This window comes from Pagrus major, chromosome 2 (genome assembly GCF_040436345.1).
Source record: "Pagrus major chromosome 2, Pma_NU_1.0".
Taxonomy (NCBI): Eukaryota; Metazoa; Chordata; class Actinopteri; order Spariformes; family Sparidae; genus Pagrus; species Pagrus major.
This window is the reverse complement of record NC_133216.1, coordinates 15,583,387-15,596,659: the sequence shown is the minus strand read 5'-3', so window position 1 is coordinate 15,596,659 and position 13,273 is coordinate 15,583,387. Positions and strand designations below refer to the sequence as shown.

The 13,273-nt window shown below is 41.9% G+C and overlaps 1 protein-coding gene across 1 annotated transcript in view; it reads left to right on the top strand.

Annotated features, from left to right (window-relative positions):
* The window catches only part of dock10 (dedicator of cytokinesis 10), a 40,739-nt gene that overhangs the window by 23,988 nt on the left and 3,478 nt on the right, over nucleotides 1-13,273 (top strand). Inside the window, exons 33-50 of the mRNA XM_073494892.1 lie at nucleotides 389-505; nucleotides 1,418-1,535; nucleotides 1,666-1,787; nucleotides 2,717-2,831; nucleotides 2,914-2,980; nucleotides 3,374-3,421; nucleotides 6,716-6,817; nucleotides 7,876-7,985; nucleotides 8,078-8,193; nucleotides 8,749-8,886; nucleotides 8,985-9,167; nucleotides 9,254-9,364; nucleotides 9,454-9,669; nucleotides 9,749-9,806; nucleotides 10,411-10,512; nucleotides 11,062-11,168; nucleotides 11,734-11,856; nucleotides 11,955-12,068. Of these exons, the coding sequence (XP_073350993.1) occupies nucleotides 389-505; nucleotides 1,418-1,535; nucleotides 1,666-1,787; nucleotides 2,717-2,831; nucleotides 2,914-2,980; nucleotides 3,374-3,421; nucleotides 6,716-6,817; nucleotides 7,876-7,985; nucleotides 8,078-8,193; nucleotides 8,749-8,886; nucleotides 8,985-9,167; nucleotides 9,254-9,364; nucleotides 9,454-9,669; nucleotides 9,749-9,806; nucleotides 10,411-10,512; nucleotides 11,062-11,168; nucleotides 11,734-11,856; nucleotides 11,955-12,068 (2,067 nt within the window). The remainder of the gene's footprint in view (nucleotides 1-388; nucleotides 506-1,417; nucleotides 1,536-1,665; nucleotides 1,788-2,716; nucleotides 2,832-2,913; nucleotides 2,981-3,373; nucleotides 3,422-6,715; nucleotides 6,818-7,875; nucleotides 7,986-8,077; nucleotides 8,194-8,748; nucleotides 8,887-8,984; nucleotides 9,168-9,253; nucleotides 9,365-9,453; nucleotides 9,670-9,748; nucleotides 9,807-10,410; nucleotides 10,513-11,061; nucleotides 11,169-11,733; nucleotides 11,857-11,954; nucleotides 12,069-13,273) is intronic.

The window sequence follows — 13,273 nt, the reverse complement described above, 5'->3', positions numbered from 1 at the left end:
GTGTGTGCAGAAGCCAGATACAAGGCAGACCTGGGAAAGTCATGTACCGTAAAAGACCACATTATTTTCCTGCAGGATATATTGGGTATTATGTAAATACACTGAATCTGTATGGACTTCTCAAAGACTGTAGAGCTATAGACCATCAAATCATACAACACAACATTAATTAAGTAGTAATGAACTCTCCGGAGGCACACTGCAAGTGGAGTATTACTTTCATAAACAGGGGATTTTGAGGCTTTGCAGTCATATTAAATATATCATTCCTAGCTTATTAAATATCAAAGAGCATGTTGATTTGTTGGGGTCTTACAGAATAATTTCACTGGCTATAGAATATTCACATTTAAAAAAAACAACAATCTGTCATTGGCCACCTTTTCAGGAGAAGCAGGCAAGAATTGCATCTCTCTACCTGCCGCTGTACGGCCTGATCCTGGACAACATGCCTCGATTCTTCCTCAGGGACCTGTTCCCCATCTACTTCACCTCTAGTGACCAAGTAAGAGTCCAGATGAAAGATGATGTGATTGATTGTCTCTGTGTGCTGTGTACGTATTCATGCAAGGAAAAACAAACAACTTTTTTTTTTCAAGCTTGGTCTTATTTTCATTGCTTCTTCATGGCTGTAAATGTTCAAAGTTCATGGCTCTCAGTGCTACTAGTTACTGACAACAGGTGACTACTGATTAGTGCTGATTTCAGGTATGGATATTCTTTGAAATGCAGCCTGACACCAGTGTACTTGAGGGCACGCAACAAGAGTTTTATACCTCTTCTAACCTCTTATTTCTCAATTAGCCCATTTTCTCCCAGTTCTCTGCAGCACAGATTGATGCTTAGTTCTTTAGTTTCTGTTTATTTGACATGGACATAGCAGTAATACTCCTGCTGCAACATTCAACCATGCACAAGCCCCAGATGCACTGCACTTAGTATTTATAACAAAATACTAATTGACAACACCTGTCCACGGGAAGCATAAAATAAGTACAATTATAAATGCAATAAAAATAAAAATACCAAAATAAAGAGCTTTTGTATTAGGTGTGAGAATAGTGTTTTTGTTAAAAAACAATAAAGTTGTGTTGCATTTTCAGCTCAGTCCAAAGTTTTGCTCCTTTAACAGAGAAGACTGATTGTCCAAATGCAGGTTTGCGTGTTGTAACGCGACAGTTACCATTTAATGAGGCCCGTGTGTTGACTCTACTCGAATCCTGGTGTCTTGTGACAAAATTCATCAAACAGGGAGGGAGCGTGACCATGTAGGCATTTAAAAATACATTTTAGATTGTACTTATCTTTAAATGTTTACTTTTATTGGGAAATAAGTAAGATTAGTAACAACTGGATATTTTCAGCCTGCATTATAAAACAAGGAGACTAAGTCCTCTCCCTTGTCTCCCTCTACCAGGGCTCCCGAGATGACCTCAGTGTGGGAGGGGGGGTGGCTGGAGGGGTGATTCCTGTTACTCGCCATGGCAACTCCGTGGACGCGTCCTTTTCCAAAGAAGTCCTCAACTCCATTACAGGTAGCTGCGTGTTTGATGTGCTTGTGTGCAGCTGTGTATCTATTCCTCGCATCTATATAAAAATGTGTGAATGAGGACATTGACGCTGACAAACCCCCCCTCCCCCCCTCCCCCAACCTCCCCACACCAGCCTTCTCATCTTTGGCAGTTGCCACGGGTAACCAGGCCGACTCTCGCGGTTCTCTGATCAGTGTGGACTCCAACCCGAGCAACAGTGACAGGAACAGTGAGAAGATGGACGGATGTGAGAAGGTGAGAAAAGAAAAGAGAAAGACAGCTGTCACCTTCTGTGTTATGATACATCCCATATGGTCTCTATCTAGTTTTTTTATTTATTATATTAACACATTTCTTTCTTTGGATGTCTGTCTTACATATTTCAATTATTCCTTGTACTGAGCACCGTGAACTTTTGCACATTCCTGCACAAAACTGTACAGCTTTCACATTGTTATCCCTGACCATGTTATCAAAGTCTCAGTTACAAAACACAGTATCAAAGTTTTCTATTCATTGTTCTTGACGTGAAACATTTGCTCTCAATCTTTCTTTATATTTTTTTATATAAAATATGTATAATATATCATTTTATAAAAATGATTCTGGTAGACGAGCAGCCAGCAGATCTGTCAAAAGAACTTAGTTTGGATACATGAATTACATGATTTCTTGGAATATGTACGTGCATCTTCTTAAATGTGAGTCATTCATAATAGATTATATATGGATTTCTGACAGAGGAGTACGCAGAAAAACAGACATCTTTTGCAAAAAACAGGCCAAAAATTCTTTAAAGATAAATTACCAAGTCCCTCCAACTTCACCCGCCACTAACACCAACCTTAGTGGTAACTAAGAAGGTCTCTGAATGTTTGAAAAATAAATTACTTTTCTCTTATTTCATCAATAAAGTAAATTTTACTTCCTGACTTGAAGGTTTAAATGATGTTTCCAAACCTCCACATCCCCCTTTGGCAGGGGATTTCTGAAATCTTTCTTAATGACATACATGTTGACATAAAAGCAGTGAAATTTAATCTGAAAATAGCACATCAGCTTGTAAAAATACCCATTATACCTAACTTTCCCTCCAGGTTGCTGAAACCCACAGATTCACATAAAATACTAACCTTGATAATAACAGTATGTCACTGACTGTATTTCTGGCTGTTTCTCCTCAGTTTGCTCGGCCGCAGTCCCTCATAGGCTACGGCTCTCGTTGTGACAAGCTGGACCAGGCGGAGACCCGCAGTCTCCTCATGTGCTTTTTGCACATCATGAAAACCATATCTGAGGGTAAGAGATGACATTTATTTTATTGGCTACCCCTCCAGAAATCTGCTGTGCGTGTGTGACATGATTTGTTTCCTGTTTCCAGATGTGCTGGTGTCCTACTGGCACCGGGCCATTCACCAGGAGATCTCAGACTTCTTTAACATCCTGGAGTAAGTGCTCTTCTTTCCTCACTGTAGTTAAGTGTTAGCATGACTCCTTTTCATCTGACTAGGCTGAGAAAAAACACTGAGACATACAGACAGAGACAGGAGAGCGCGAGAGGGAAGAATGTATCCAGAAGTGAACAGATGAAAGTAATGACACAGCAAGAGAGTGAGAAGAAAAACAGACTATAATGCCAATGAGAGCTCCCTATCCACTGAACAGCCCTGTTAATTAACTGTCTGTGTTTCCTGTTAGTGACAACATCTAGACTGAAATGTTGCAACTCAGTGTGATCACATGCACTTCATTTAACATCTGTTGTTAACTTTCAAAACACATTAAAACAAGCAAACCTCCACCCGTCACCCAAGATGCTTTTGCAATTTCCTTTTCTTCAGGCTGTGTCTTCAGCACTTCAGGTTCCTCGGAAAACGCCACATAGCCAGGTGAGTCACTGCAGGTCTAACTCAGACGCATTTATTGTTATGCTGCAGATGTGGAAACAGCTTATTAACTCAACATACATGCCGCAGCCAGAGGTCCTATCACTCCCCCCACCCACTGATACATAATTCATATAATCATGCGCACACATGGATGCACACATGCAGCCACGCAGACACATTATGTGCAAACACACACAAATAAATGATTCGGGCACAGTCAGGCAGAAATACTAATATGTGCTCTGTATGCGTGTGCACGCTCAGGGATGAGCTTCAAGAGGGGAAGAGGTAAAGGAGGGAAGAAAAGGAAGCGAGGGGGAGGTGAAACTCCTGGATCTGGTTGTTGAGAGAAAAGCACTGCTGGATATTGTACTGTAGTAGTTGGCAGGCACAGGATGGGGGTTGTTATCATGTGTGTGTGTGCACATACTGGAGCTGAGCCATTGGCACTGCTCGACTCCTCCATCTTCTGGTTCCTCCCAGCTAATTAAATTAGCCCTCTTTTTCCTTTCAGCAATAAGATGCTGAGATGTAAGCCAACAAAAGGCTGGGAGAACACACTGCTTTACTGTGCGCGCAGGCATCAACAGAATAAAGATAGCTGGAAGCCTCGCTAGCACTCTCAGACATAGTTGAGCCCGTCTGGGTCTGCTAGCTACTTAACATTCGTCTGTAATACCAGGCCATGGGGGATTCACAGTCTTACGCCTGTGTCTGTCTCAGTGTCTCTCTCTGTTAGCTCTTTGATGCCTGGCTGAGTCAGTGTGGGCACCCATTGAAGTTTAGGAGCAATGAATTATACCAGCAGTGTGTAGCCAGACAGCAAGATAGGAAGACAGTCAGACAGTCAGACAGTCAGACAACAATTCAGTCTTTAATGCTCCTTAACACGTTAAAGGTGCAATATATAAGAATTGGCAACCTGTTGAAGGTCAGACAGAGGGCAGCATATCACCGCAGTACCCGCCAAATGCTGCTATAACTGTAGCTGCTGTTCGCTAGTTAGCTCAGTTAGCCGTGCAGCTAGCAGTCCAGACTGGGAGCTCGGAGTAGTACTATGAGAGAGGACCGTTGCAGCTAGCATGTTAACTTCAGTAGACATCTCTGCAGCACAGTCCATTGACTTCTTTGATAAACATCAAAACTTTTATTTCTTAACATTCTGTCTTTAATTTCAGTACATTTTTGAATGTTTTAAACCAAAATTCCAACATATTGTACCTTAAAATAAACAAAAATTAAAGTTAAAGTAAGAAAATTAATAGTCTGCTTTATCAGTAAAAGAGTGCTGTAGTAATGAGTCCTAAAAACTGAAAATCATTTTTTTGCACCTTCGGTTCCCTCGTCCTGAAGTCAGTGGGTTTTTTTGAATGGGTTTTCAGTTAAATGCCTGTAATACGACCTGTGGTCACCACAGGCTTAAGATATTTACCCGTTTTGTTCTTCGACATAAAATACATCATTAAATGTCCCACAATTGAATTATAAAGTGCTTACGTGTCATCATGCCAAACACAGAGAGTCATCTACTCTCTAGTCCGTCTTTACAGGCCGACTTTAGTTGCAAACTATTCAATTCACTATACTCTGTGAAGTAAGACACTTACTGGTGATGGCTTAAGTCATGGGACTGTCTGTTTATAGCCTAACATTAGCTTTTTACATCTAGCAATTTAATTTAAGCTTCAAAAATCACAAAAGTGGTGTTCATCTGTGAAGATTATCTTGCTGAACAAAACATGCAAGTATCATAAACTTGTGTTTGCCACAGACTTTATTTTCGCCAATATTCCAAAATCCAATTCAAAAATCCCATCGGCTTTTTGTCGAGGGAACCAGGGTGGTGCTAACTTCCGGATTAGCCTACAAAAATGCATAACCCCTGCAGCACTCCACATGTGGAAGCGGTTTGATCGTATTTCATTGACAGGAGCCTGGCAACATAAGCAAACAACAACACAGATGTCATCACTTTGTCCTCAAATGTTGCTTAACCCTGATTGATTGATCTACATGACATCACCATTTTCTAACTGAGTTCTGCCTACTTTAAACTGGTAAGAAGTGAACAGACAAAAATACTGAAATCTGAGCTGATTGAGAAAACGGCTCGTCATGGCCTTTTAAGTTAGCAAGTGATGCTAGTAGCTGCAGTTAGAAATAGTTTGTGTGTCGGTGCAGTAAGCCTTACCTACTTATTGTATAAGTCATATATTAGACTTTAGCCAAGATGCTCATGCACATGCACAACATACACCACATGACACAAACAAATATGTGTGATATTTTCTCTATGTTCGACCTTGCTGTTGTAGCCTCTCCACCACAGCGCATGCCTCATGCCCTCCCCCCTCTCTGCATGCTGCTGCTGTTAATGGATTGTCAGTGTGGCTGCACGTTATTGATGTTCTGTTGCATCAAGTAACCCCTTGTGTATTGACATTAATGCTACTGTATGTTAGTTATATTTACATCTTCTAACACATTTTCCTCATTGATGTTGCGTGTTGACCTTGTTGCCCTCTGTCTCCACGCCTGGCTGGACTCCTCCACCTGCTGCTTGGCTTGATTGAGTTCTGTTAATGGGCTCTGACGCAGTTGTGTTGATTGGCTCACACAGCAGCCACATCCTCTTTGTTTTGGCTGGCCGAAGCAGTGTTTGCTTTGTGTACATTGGTAGTCGTGAAAGCTTCATTTAAGCAACGTAAGAACGTGTTGAACATCAGTTTGTTGAAATCTGATTTGTGCTGCAGCTTAACTGCCCATTGGTTTCATCACATCCATACATCTTAATCTCCCTCGTTCTCCACTGTTTAACATTAATGCTAACCTCCAGCCTCCACTCACCACTAACACTCTACCAAGAGTTGATTTACGCTATATTATACTAATGGCAAACTAAAACCATTGACTCTGCCACGCCACTAACCTTTCCATCTGGCTGACCTCCCTCTCTATATGAGATGTTTGATCTTCCTCTCTGAGCCGCTCTCACCACACCAAGGTCAAATTGGAGCTCCTGTATGCTTTTAGCATTTAGCCTTACACAAACACAATGTGACCTTGTTGCTATAAATCTGTTAGAAGGCCACAAAAATAGTGCTTTATGATTGCAAAGTGTTTACATTTACACTCTAAGGTTATTATTTATTGATTGCAGGCGTGCTTGCGCAGCTATTACATGCCACACCTAGTTAATATAACTGATTAATGATGATAATGATGGTCACTAACCAATGATGGTCTCGACTAAACTAACTAATGTTAGCTTTGCTGTGATTGGCTCGTGAACAGGAAGCTAGCAGCGGCAGTAAAGCTGGCCCAGTCCACCCAGGCCAATGGCACCCTGAAGGCCTCTAACCACCCCTCTCAACCCTCAAGCCTCTTCCCACAATGGTAATCACCCTCCATCAGGAAAACACCTCAGCCGTGATGACTGAGTTCAGCTCTTGTACAGATACTGAGTCTGTGGTTAAAGAAATTGTTCTCAAAGGAAAAGTTCCCCCATAAAAATGATAAATTCTTCTCCCCTCTCCATGCAGATGGAAAGTCAGGTGAAGTTTTGTAGTTCAGAAAACATTTCTGGAGCTTCACAGCAAAACAGCATTGCACCATTCTTCTAAACAACTGAAGCAGATGGGGGGAAAAAACATAAATTGGCTCATAACAGCTCATCCGGCGTAATCCAAGTCTCCAGAAGCCCCGAGGTCCCACATTGATTTGAAAAGACATTATTAGTGCCGTAGCTTGTGAATCTACTTCAGACTGGGTGCATGCTAACACTTTCAGTGTAGCAGCTACAGTGAAAATTTCAGCATAAAAAGGGTGTAAATAATGTCTTTTCTAATCAATTCCCCATCTACTTCAGTTGTTTAGAAGAATGTTGCGACTCTGTTTTGCAGTGCAGCTCCAGAAATGTTTTGTGGAGTACAAAACGTCACCTGACTCTCCAGCGGCATGACGGTGTGTAGATAATGACTGAATTTTCATTTTTGGGTGAACTTATCCTTTAATGCTAATAACTAATAGCAATAACTCCAGATTATTTGAATACAACCTGCAACAATGTGAACACTTGGATTTAGACGAATACATCCTTGTCCTCTTTGTTCATTTTTGATGTGACCACTGTGTGTTCCCGTGTAGTAGACTGTGACTGTGTTCTCAGCATGACCCTCCTCATACCTGCAGTGTTTTGTGTGATTTGCCAGCCTCTGTCTTCGTACTCCCATGTGTTAATAGACTCCTGATAACACCATGTCCTTGAGAGATGGATGCCCTGTATTGTATATTTACCTGACTGCTAAAATGTGCAACATCTCTAGAGATGGTTGGCCTAGACCTGGCACTAGGTTTAGTTATACATTTGCTGCAGTGTAGTCTCAACAAGTATTAAATAATACGCGTGAGAACTGTGATCGATACTAGCTGCTGATTCCTGCTGTTAACTCCAGGATGGCATCTGGAGGGGAAGGTCACAGACATGCTCGCTCCCAAACCATGCCCATCATCAGGGGCAAGAATGCTCTCACCAACCCCAAGCTGCTGCAGATGATGGAGACAGGTAACACGCACACACACACACACACTCACACACAAACACATTTACTGAGCTTGATTTGGGTCATTCATTTTTGATTCTGATTCTGTTTCCAGATGGTAATATTCAGGATGGGGACACACTGAGTCCTACAGATATCGAGGCAAACTTGTCCACTGAGGTTTCCCTCACTGTGCTGGATGTACTGGAGCTCTTTGTTCACCATCACAAGGTTTGTGCTTCCTTCATAGCTGGAACTACACGTCTGTGCGTGTCATCGATTTTGTTTAGTTTATGTTATCTGCTGCTGTGCATAATATATTGTATGCTTCTGACATGTGAATATTATAATTTTGCGATATGAGAATTATATTTGAATGCAAAAACATACGTTTCAATGTATAGCTTCAGCCCTTCTCCCCTCCGAAAATCAAACAATACAGTCACATGATTCTTTAAAAAAAGTTTTTAAATCATATTTTTGTTTTTGCTTCTTGATTAAAACACAACAATCAGCATTTTTCTAATGCATAAACAAATGTACAAACTGCTTTGTCCAAATGAAATATGTGTATTTGTGTACCCTGCAGATTGAGTTGCTATTTGATCATGCACACATTTTCTGCACATTCTGAAGCTCTACTGCCACCTGGTGGCGAGAAGAATCTCTGTGTTACTTTGAAGTACAAAGTAGTCTGTGCAACCTTTACAACGAAAAGGTTGCCTGTTGAAACTTTGATATTAAAATATGTTTCCTGTCTTTTTCTTCTTTTATACGTCCGTTCAGAAGCAGCTGTTGCTGGATGAAGGACAAAATGCTTTGATGAAGAAGGTGCTGGACACCTACTTGCTCTTCTTTCAGATCAACCAATCAACCACCACTCTACGGCATGTCTTTGCTTCGCTCAGGCTCTTTGTACAAAAGGTCCGGCAAACTTCACGTACACCTATAACATCTAAGTGAAGATGCTTTCTTCTTCTTCTTTCTCATGTGTGGTTTCATCTTCATATCTCTTCTTGCAGTTCCCCAATGCATTCTTCCAGGGTAAGGCCGACCTGTGCGGCTGTCTGTGCTACGAGATCCTCAAGTGCTGTAACCATCGTTCCAGCTCCACCCAGACGGAGGCAGCTGCACTGCTGTATTTTTTCATGAGGAAAAACTTTGAGTTCACGAAGGGCAAGTCGATAGTCCGCTCACATCTGCAGGTCAGTGTAGTAAAAATATATAATTTCAGCATTGTGTGTTTTGTGAATCATGACCTCCGTACCTCATACTTCTCTTTCTACTTCAGGTTATTAAGGCAGTGAGCCAGTTGATAGCAGATGCTGGCATCGGAGGCTCGAGATTTCAGCAGTCTCTTGCTATCATCAATAACTTTGCCAACGGAGATGCACCACTCAAGGTATATAACAGCTTCATTATCAATAATTATGATGCACAGTGTTATTTCATTCTACTTTCTGACTTGAAATAATCACACATTTTCCACAGAGCACTCCGTTCCCTGCTGAGGTGAAGGACCTGACTAAACGGATCAGGACGGTTCTGATGGCCACAGCACAAATGAAGGAGCATGAGAAGGATCCAGAGATGCTTGTGGATCTTCAGTACAGTCTGGCCAACTCGTACGCCAGCACCCCCGAGCTTCGACGCACCTGGCTGGAGAGCATGGCGAAGGTTCACGTCCGCAACGGCGATCTCTCAGAGGTAATTCATCTTTTGAATACTTTTCAGGATGCTATTACTTCAAAAAATGTTATGGTAACATGTCTAACGTTCCCTTTAGGCTGCCATGTGCTACATCCACATCTCAGCCCTGATTGCAGAATCGCTGAAGAGAAGAGGTTAGTGCTCACATACCTGACTTTTTTACTTTTTGCAGCATGGTTTGTGTGTTCACGCCTATGCACAAATCTTTGTGCATATGCAGGGCTATGGCATCGCATCTTTGCAGACATAGTGACTTCTAACCACAGTGTGATCACAGCCATCTTTTGTCAGCCTGCAAACATCTCTTTCTCTCTGCTAACACGATCATTGCAACTCTCAGTCCTTCATATCATCATGGGGGGTGATGTGTATGCCTGACAGCGAGCACACTGCACTGGTGACTTGAGTGTGATGAAGATTGATTAGGAACTCATGTAGCATTCCCATTCATGACTTCTAGTACTTCTGTGCTTCATGTTCCTCGATCTGTGAATCTGTTTGTGTGCATGCTACCTTGTTTGGACTACAGCATGTACTGTATCTCTCTGTTGCTCTACGTGTCTGACAACCTTTCGCATGCCCTTCACGCACTGAGCCTGCGTGCCGATAGCTAGCATAGCATGCCAGCAGCTCGGCTGATTTCGTGAGCCTTTCTTGTCCTTAAGCATAAAAGGCAAAAGCAAGTGGACGTGAACTTTGTAAACCTCCTCCTCCTCCTCCTCCGCTCCTACCAAACAGGCTACTGGAGAGCTGACAAGGCCAGGATGTCCAGTGTGTCCCCTGAAGAAAGCCCTGTCTTTAACTGTAGCTCCTTACTAACTACCTCCCGAGATCCAGACAGTGAGTGTGTGCGCCTGGGGCCTGCTGGGTGGTGGTGGTGGGGGTTGGGAGTTCAGAACGTAGTGATAGAGAGAGAAGGGACTGTGGGAGAGAGTGGGCGTACATTGTTGTGTTGAGATTTACAGGTGTTGGACATGTTTTGGACTGAAGGGACATCAGTTTTCAAATCTTAACCACTCCACTGATGGATAAGGTTTTCTACGCTGTGCAGTTAAATGATTTGAGGACCACTGTTCTTGCCTTAATGATATGAGACTGTGTCAGGTTATCTTATTTTTTTTACTGTCACTGTTTGACCCTCACTGTACACTCAAGTCTCACTGGATGAAATGTTCAGTGTCACTGAGATCTGATATGAAGCAAGCTCACATTTGATGTTTTGTTGATATTTGTTTTACTTCTTGTATTCTGATACAAGAATATGTGTGTCGGATGCATATTATGCACCTGTATGTTTAAAAGCTAAACATAACACTAGCATTAATGTGTGACCTTTATGAGAAGTGAATTACTTGCCCTAAAGTTACTTTCACTTGTCTGCAACCCCAGCGTCGTTCTCTATGGGCTGGGCAGCGTTTATGTGCATCAGCCCGAATGTAAAAGAGGAAGGTGCCATGAAGGAAGACACTGGTACACAAGACACCCCCTATACAGAGGTCAGTGTTAAAATTTACTCCTGAACAAAACCTTAAAGGGACAGTTCACCCCAAAATCAAAAATATGTTTTTTTCCATTTACCTGTTGTGCTCTATATCCATCTATATCCATATTCAAGATATCAGCCATAGAGGTGTCTGCCTTCTCTCGAATATAATGGAACTAGATGACACTCAGTTTGTGGTGCTCGAAAGTGCCAAAAAAATCACATTTGAAAAACTCAACAACAATGTCTTTTTGCTAGAATATATGACCGAGTTACTCAAGATAATCCACAGACCTTGTTGTGTCGGAACTATTTTCTTTCTAATGAATCTCCAAAACTCAGCAACTCCTACTAAAACAGTCTAGCTGGATAAATAGTTCTACACGTAAGAAGAAAAATATGTATTTCTATTTTTTGGGTGAACTGTCCCTTTAAACTTCAAACCAGGATTCGCTCTAAAAAAATAGTATTTTATAATCATAGTCATTGTTGCCTGAAGGCGTGATGTGTCAGTGGCATGGCGGGAACTGTTTCCTTTTTCTCTCTAACACGCTTCTTGATCTTTCTGTGCTGTGTAGGACACCCTGGTGGAGCAGCTGGAGCTGTGCGTGGACTATCTGTGGAAGTCAGAGAGACACGAGCTCATCGCTGACATCAACAAACCTGTGATCGCCGTCTTTGAAAAGAGGCGGGATTTTAAGGTGATTGTTAAGACTTCCACTCTGAATGGCTTGTGTGTGTGTATGTGTGTGTATTGAGCTAAGAGTAACCATACATGTGTGTTTGTGTGTGCCCTCAGAGGCTGTCAGAGCTGTACTACGACATCCATCGCTCCTATCTCAAGGTGACTGAGGTGGTGAACTCAGAAAAGCGGCTTTTCGGTCGCTACTACCGTGTAGCTTTCTATGGACAGGTGAGCGGCAGGTCATCCCTGCAGACAGTACACACACGTACACTGACATGTCTGTACACACACATTGGAAAACACACCTATGGCTTCTTTTAACTTTGAACTCAAAGTCTTAGAGCTGTTGCAGCTGTTCAAGAGAATTATGACTAGGCAAACATGTCCTACTCCACAACCCACTTTTTTTTTTTACTTTGGGACTAAACAAAATCACATCTTTTAAATAGGAAACAGTTTCTCCAAAGAATCTTTGCTCTTTCGTTTTTCCAATGTCATTTCTCAGTGCTTTGTGTGTCTCAAGCAAAGGCTGCAGAAGTCAAGGCCAGGATCTCAATACCTCTGCAAATAAAGCCAAAACTATGGCTAGAAGCCAAGAGGAGAATGTTGTTGAACTTTGTTTTTTTAATTTGGGCGACCTTACTCTTTAGAAACACTAAAAGCATATTTAATATTAACAGGTGACTTGTTCCCTGGTTTATCTTTGAATCCCTGAATTATCCACGGAGAAGCATTATGCGGTTCGGCTTGGTTTTTAAGAACCTGGATCCTTGACACAGTTTCCTGTTTGTTAATGAGAGGATAATAATTCCATTCAGAGATTTCAGAGCTGTGAGGTGAAGAAAGAGTTTAAAAAGTTGATAATGAGAATATTAAATCTTCTGGAAAAACGAGGAGAAAGACCCTCATTGTCAGTGAGGCTTGGAGATGGAAAGATAAGGAGACCAGATTTTTTTTTCTTCACTGAGTCAGTGTCCTTAATTTCTCTGTCTCTCTTTTCTTCCTTTTTTATTATATTCTATATCAAGATTGCGGTAAGTTTTGTACGTCTTTGATTTTCCATTTTCCTCAGAGCTAACCACTTTTGCCTCTCCTCCCCTTCTACCACTATTAACATCTGCTGCTCTCACCCTTTGAAGGGTTTGTGTCAAGCTTGCCGTGGTCCATTTTACCTCCCGTAATCTCTGACGATGAAGTTGTTTCCTCCCTACACATTAAGAAGAGCTGGTTTTAAACAGGACAGGAGGACGCTACTTAATAAACCTCATTCACCTTTGACATTTGACTCCAAAGCTGTTTCGAAAATGACCTCTGAACTCTCCCATCCAGAACCTAACACTGGCACCCTGTTAGGGCTGAGTTGTTCTAACACATGTGATGGCCTGTGTGTACAAGAAACCACCAGGGGATGACGTAAAATCAGACAGATCAGA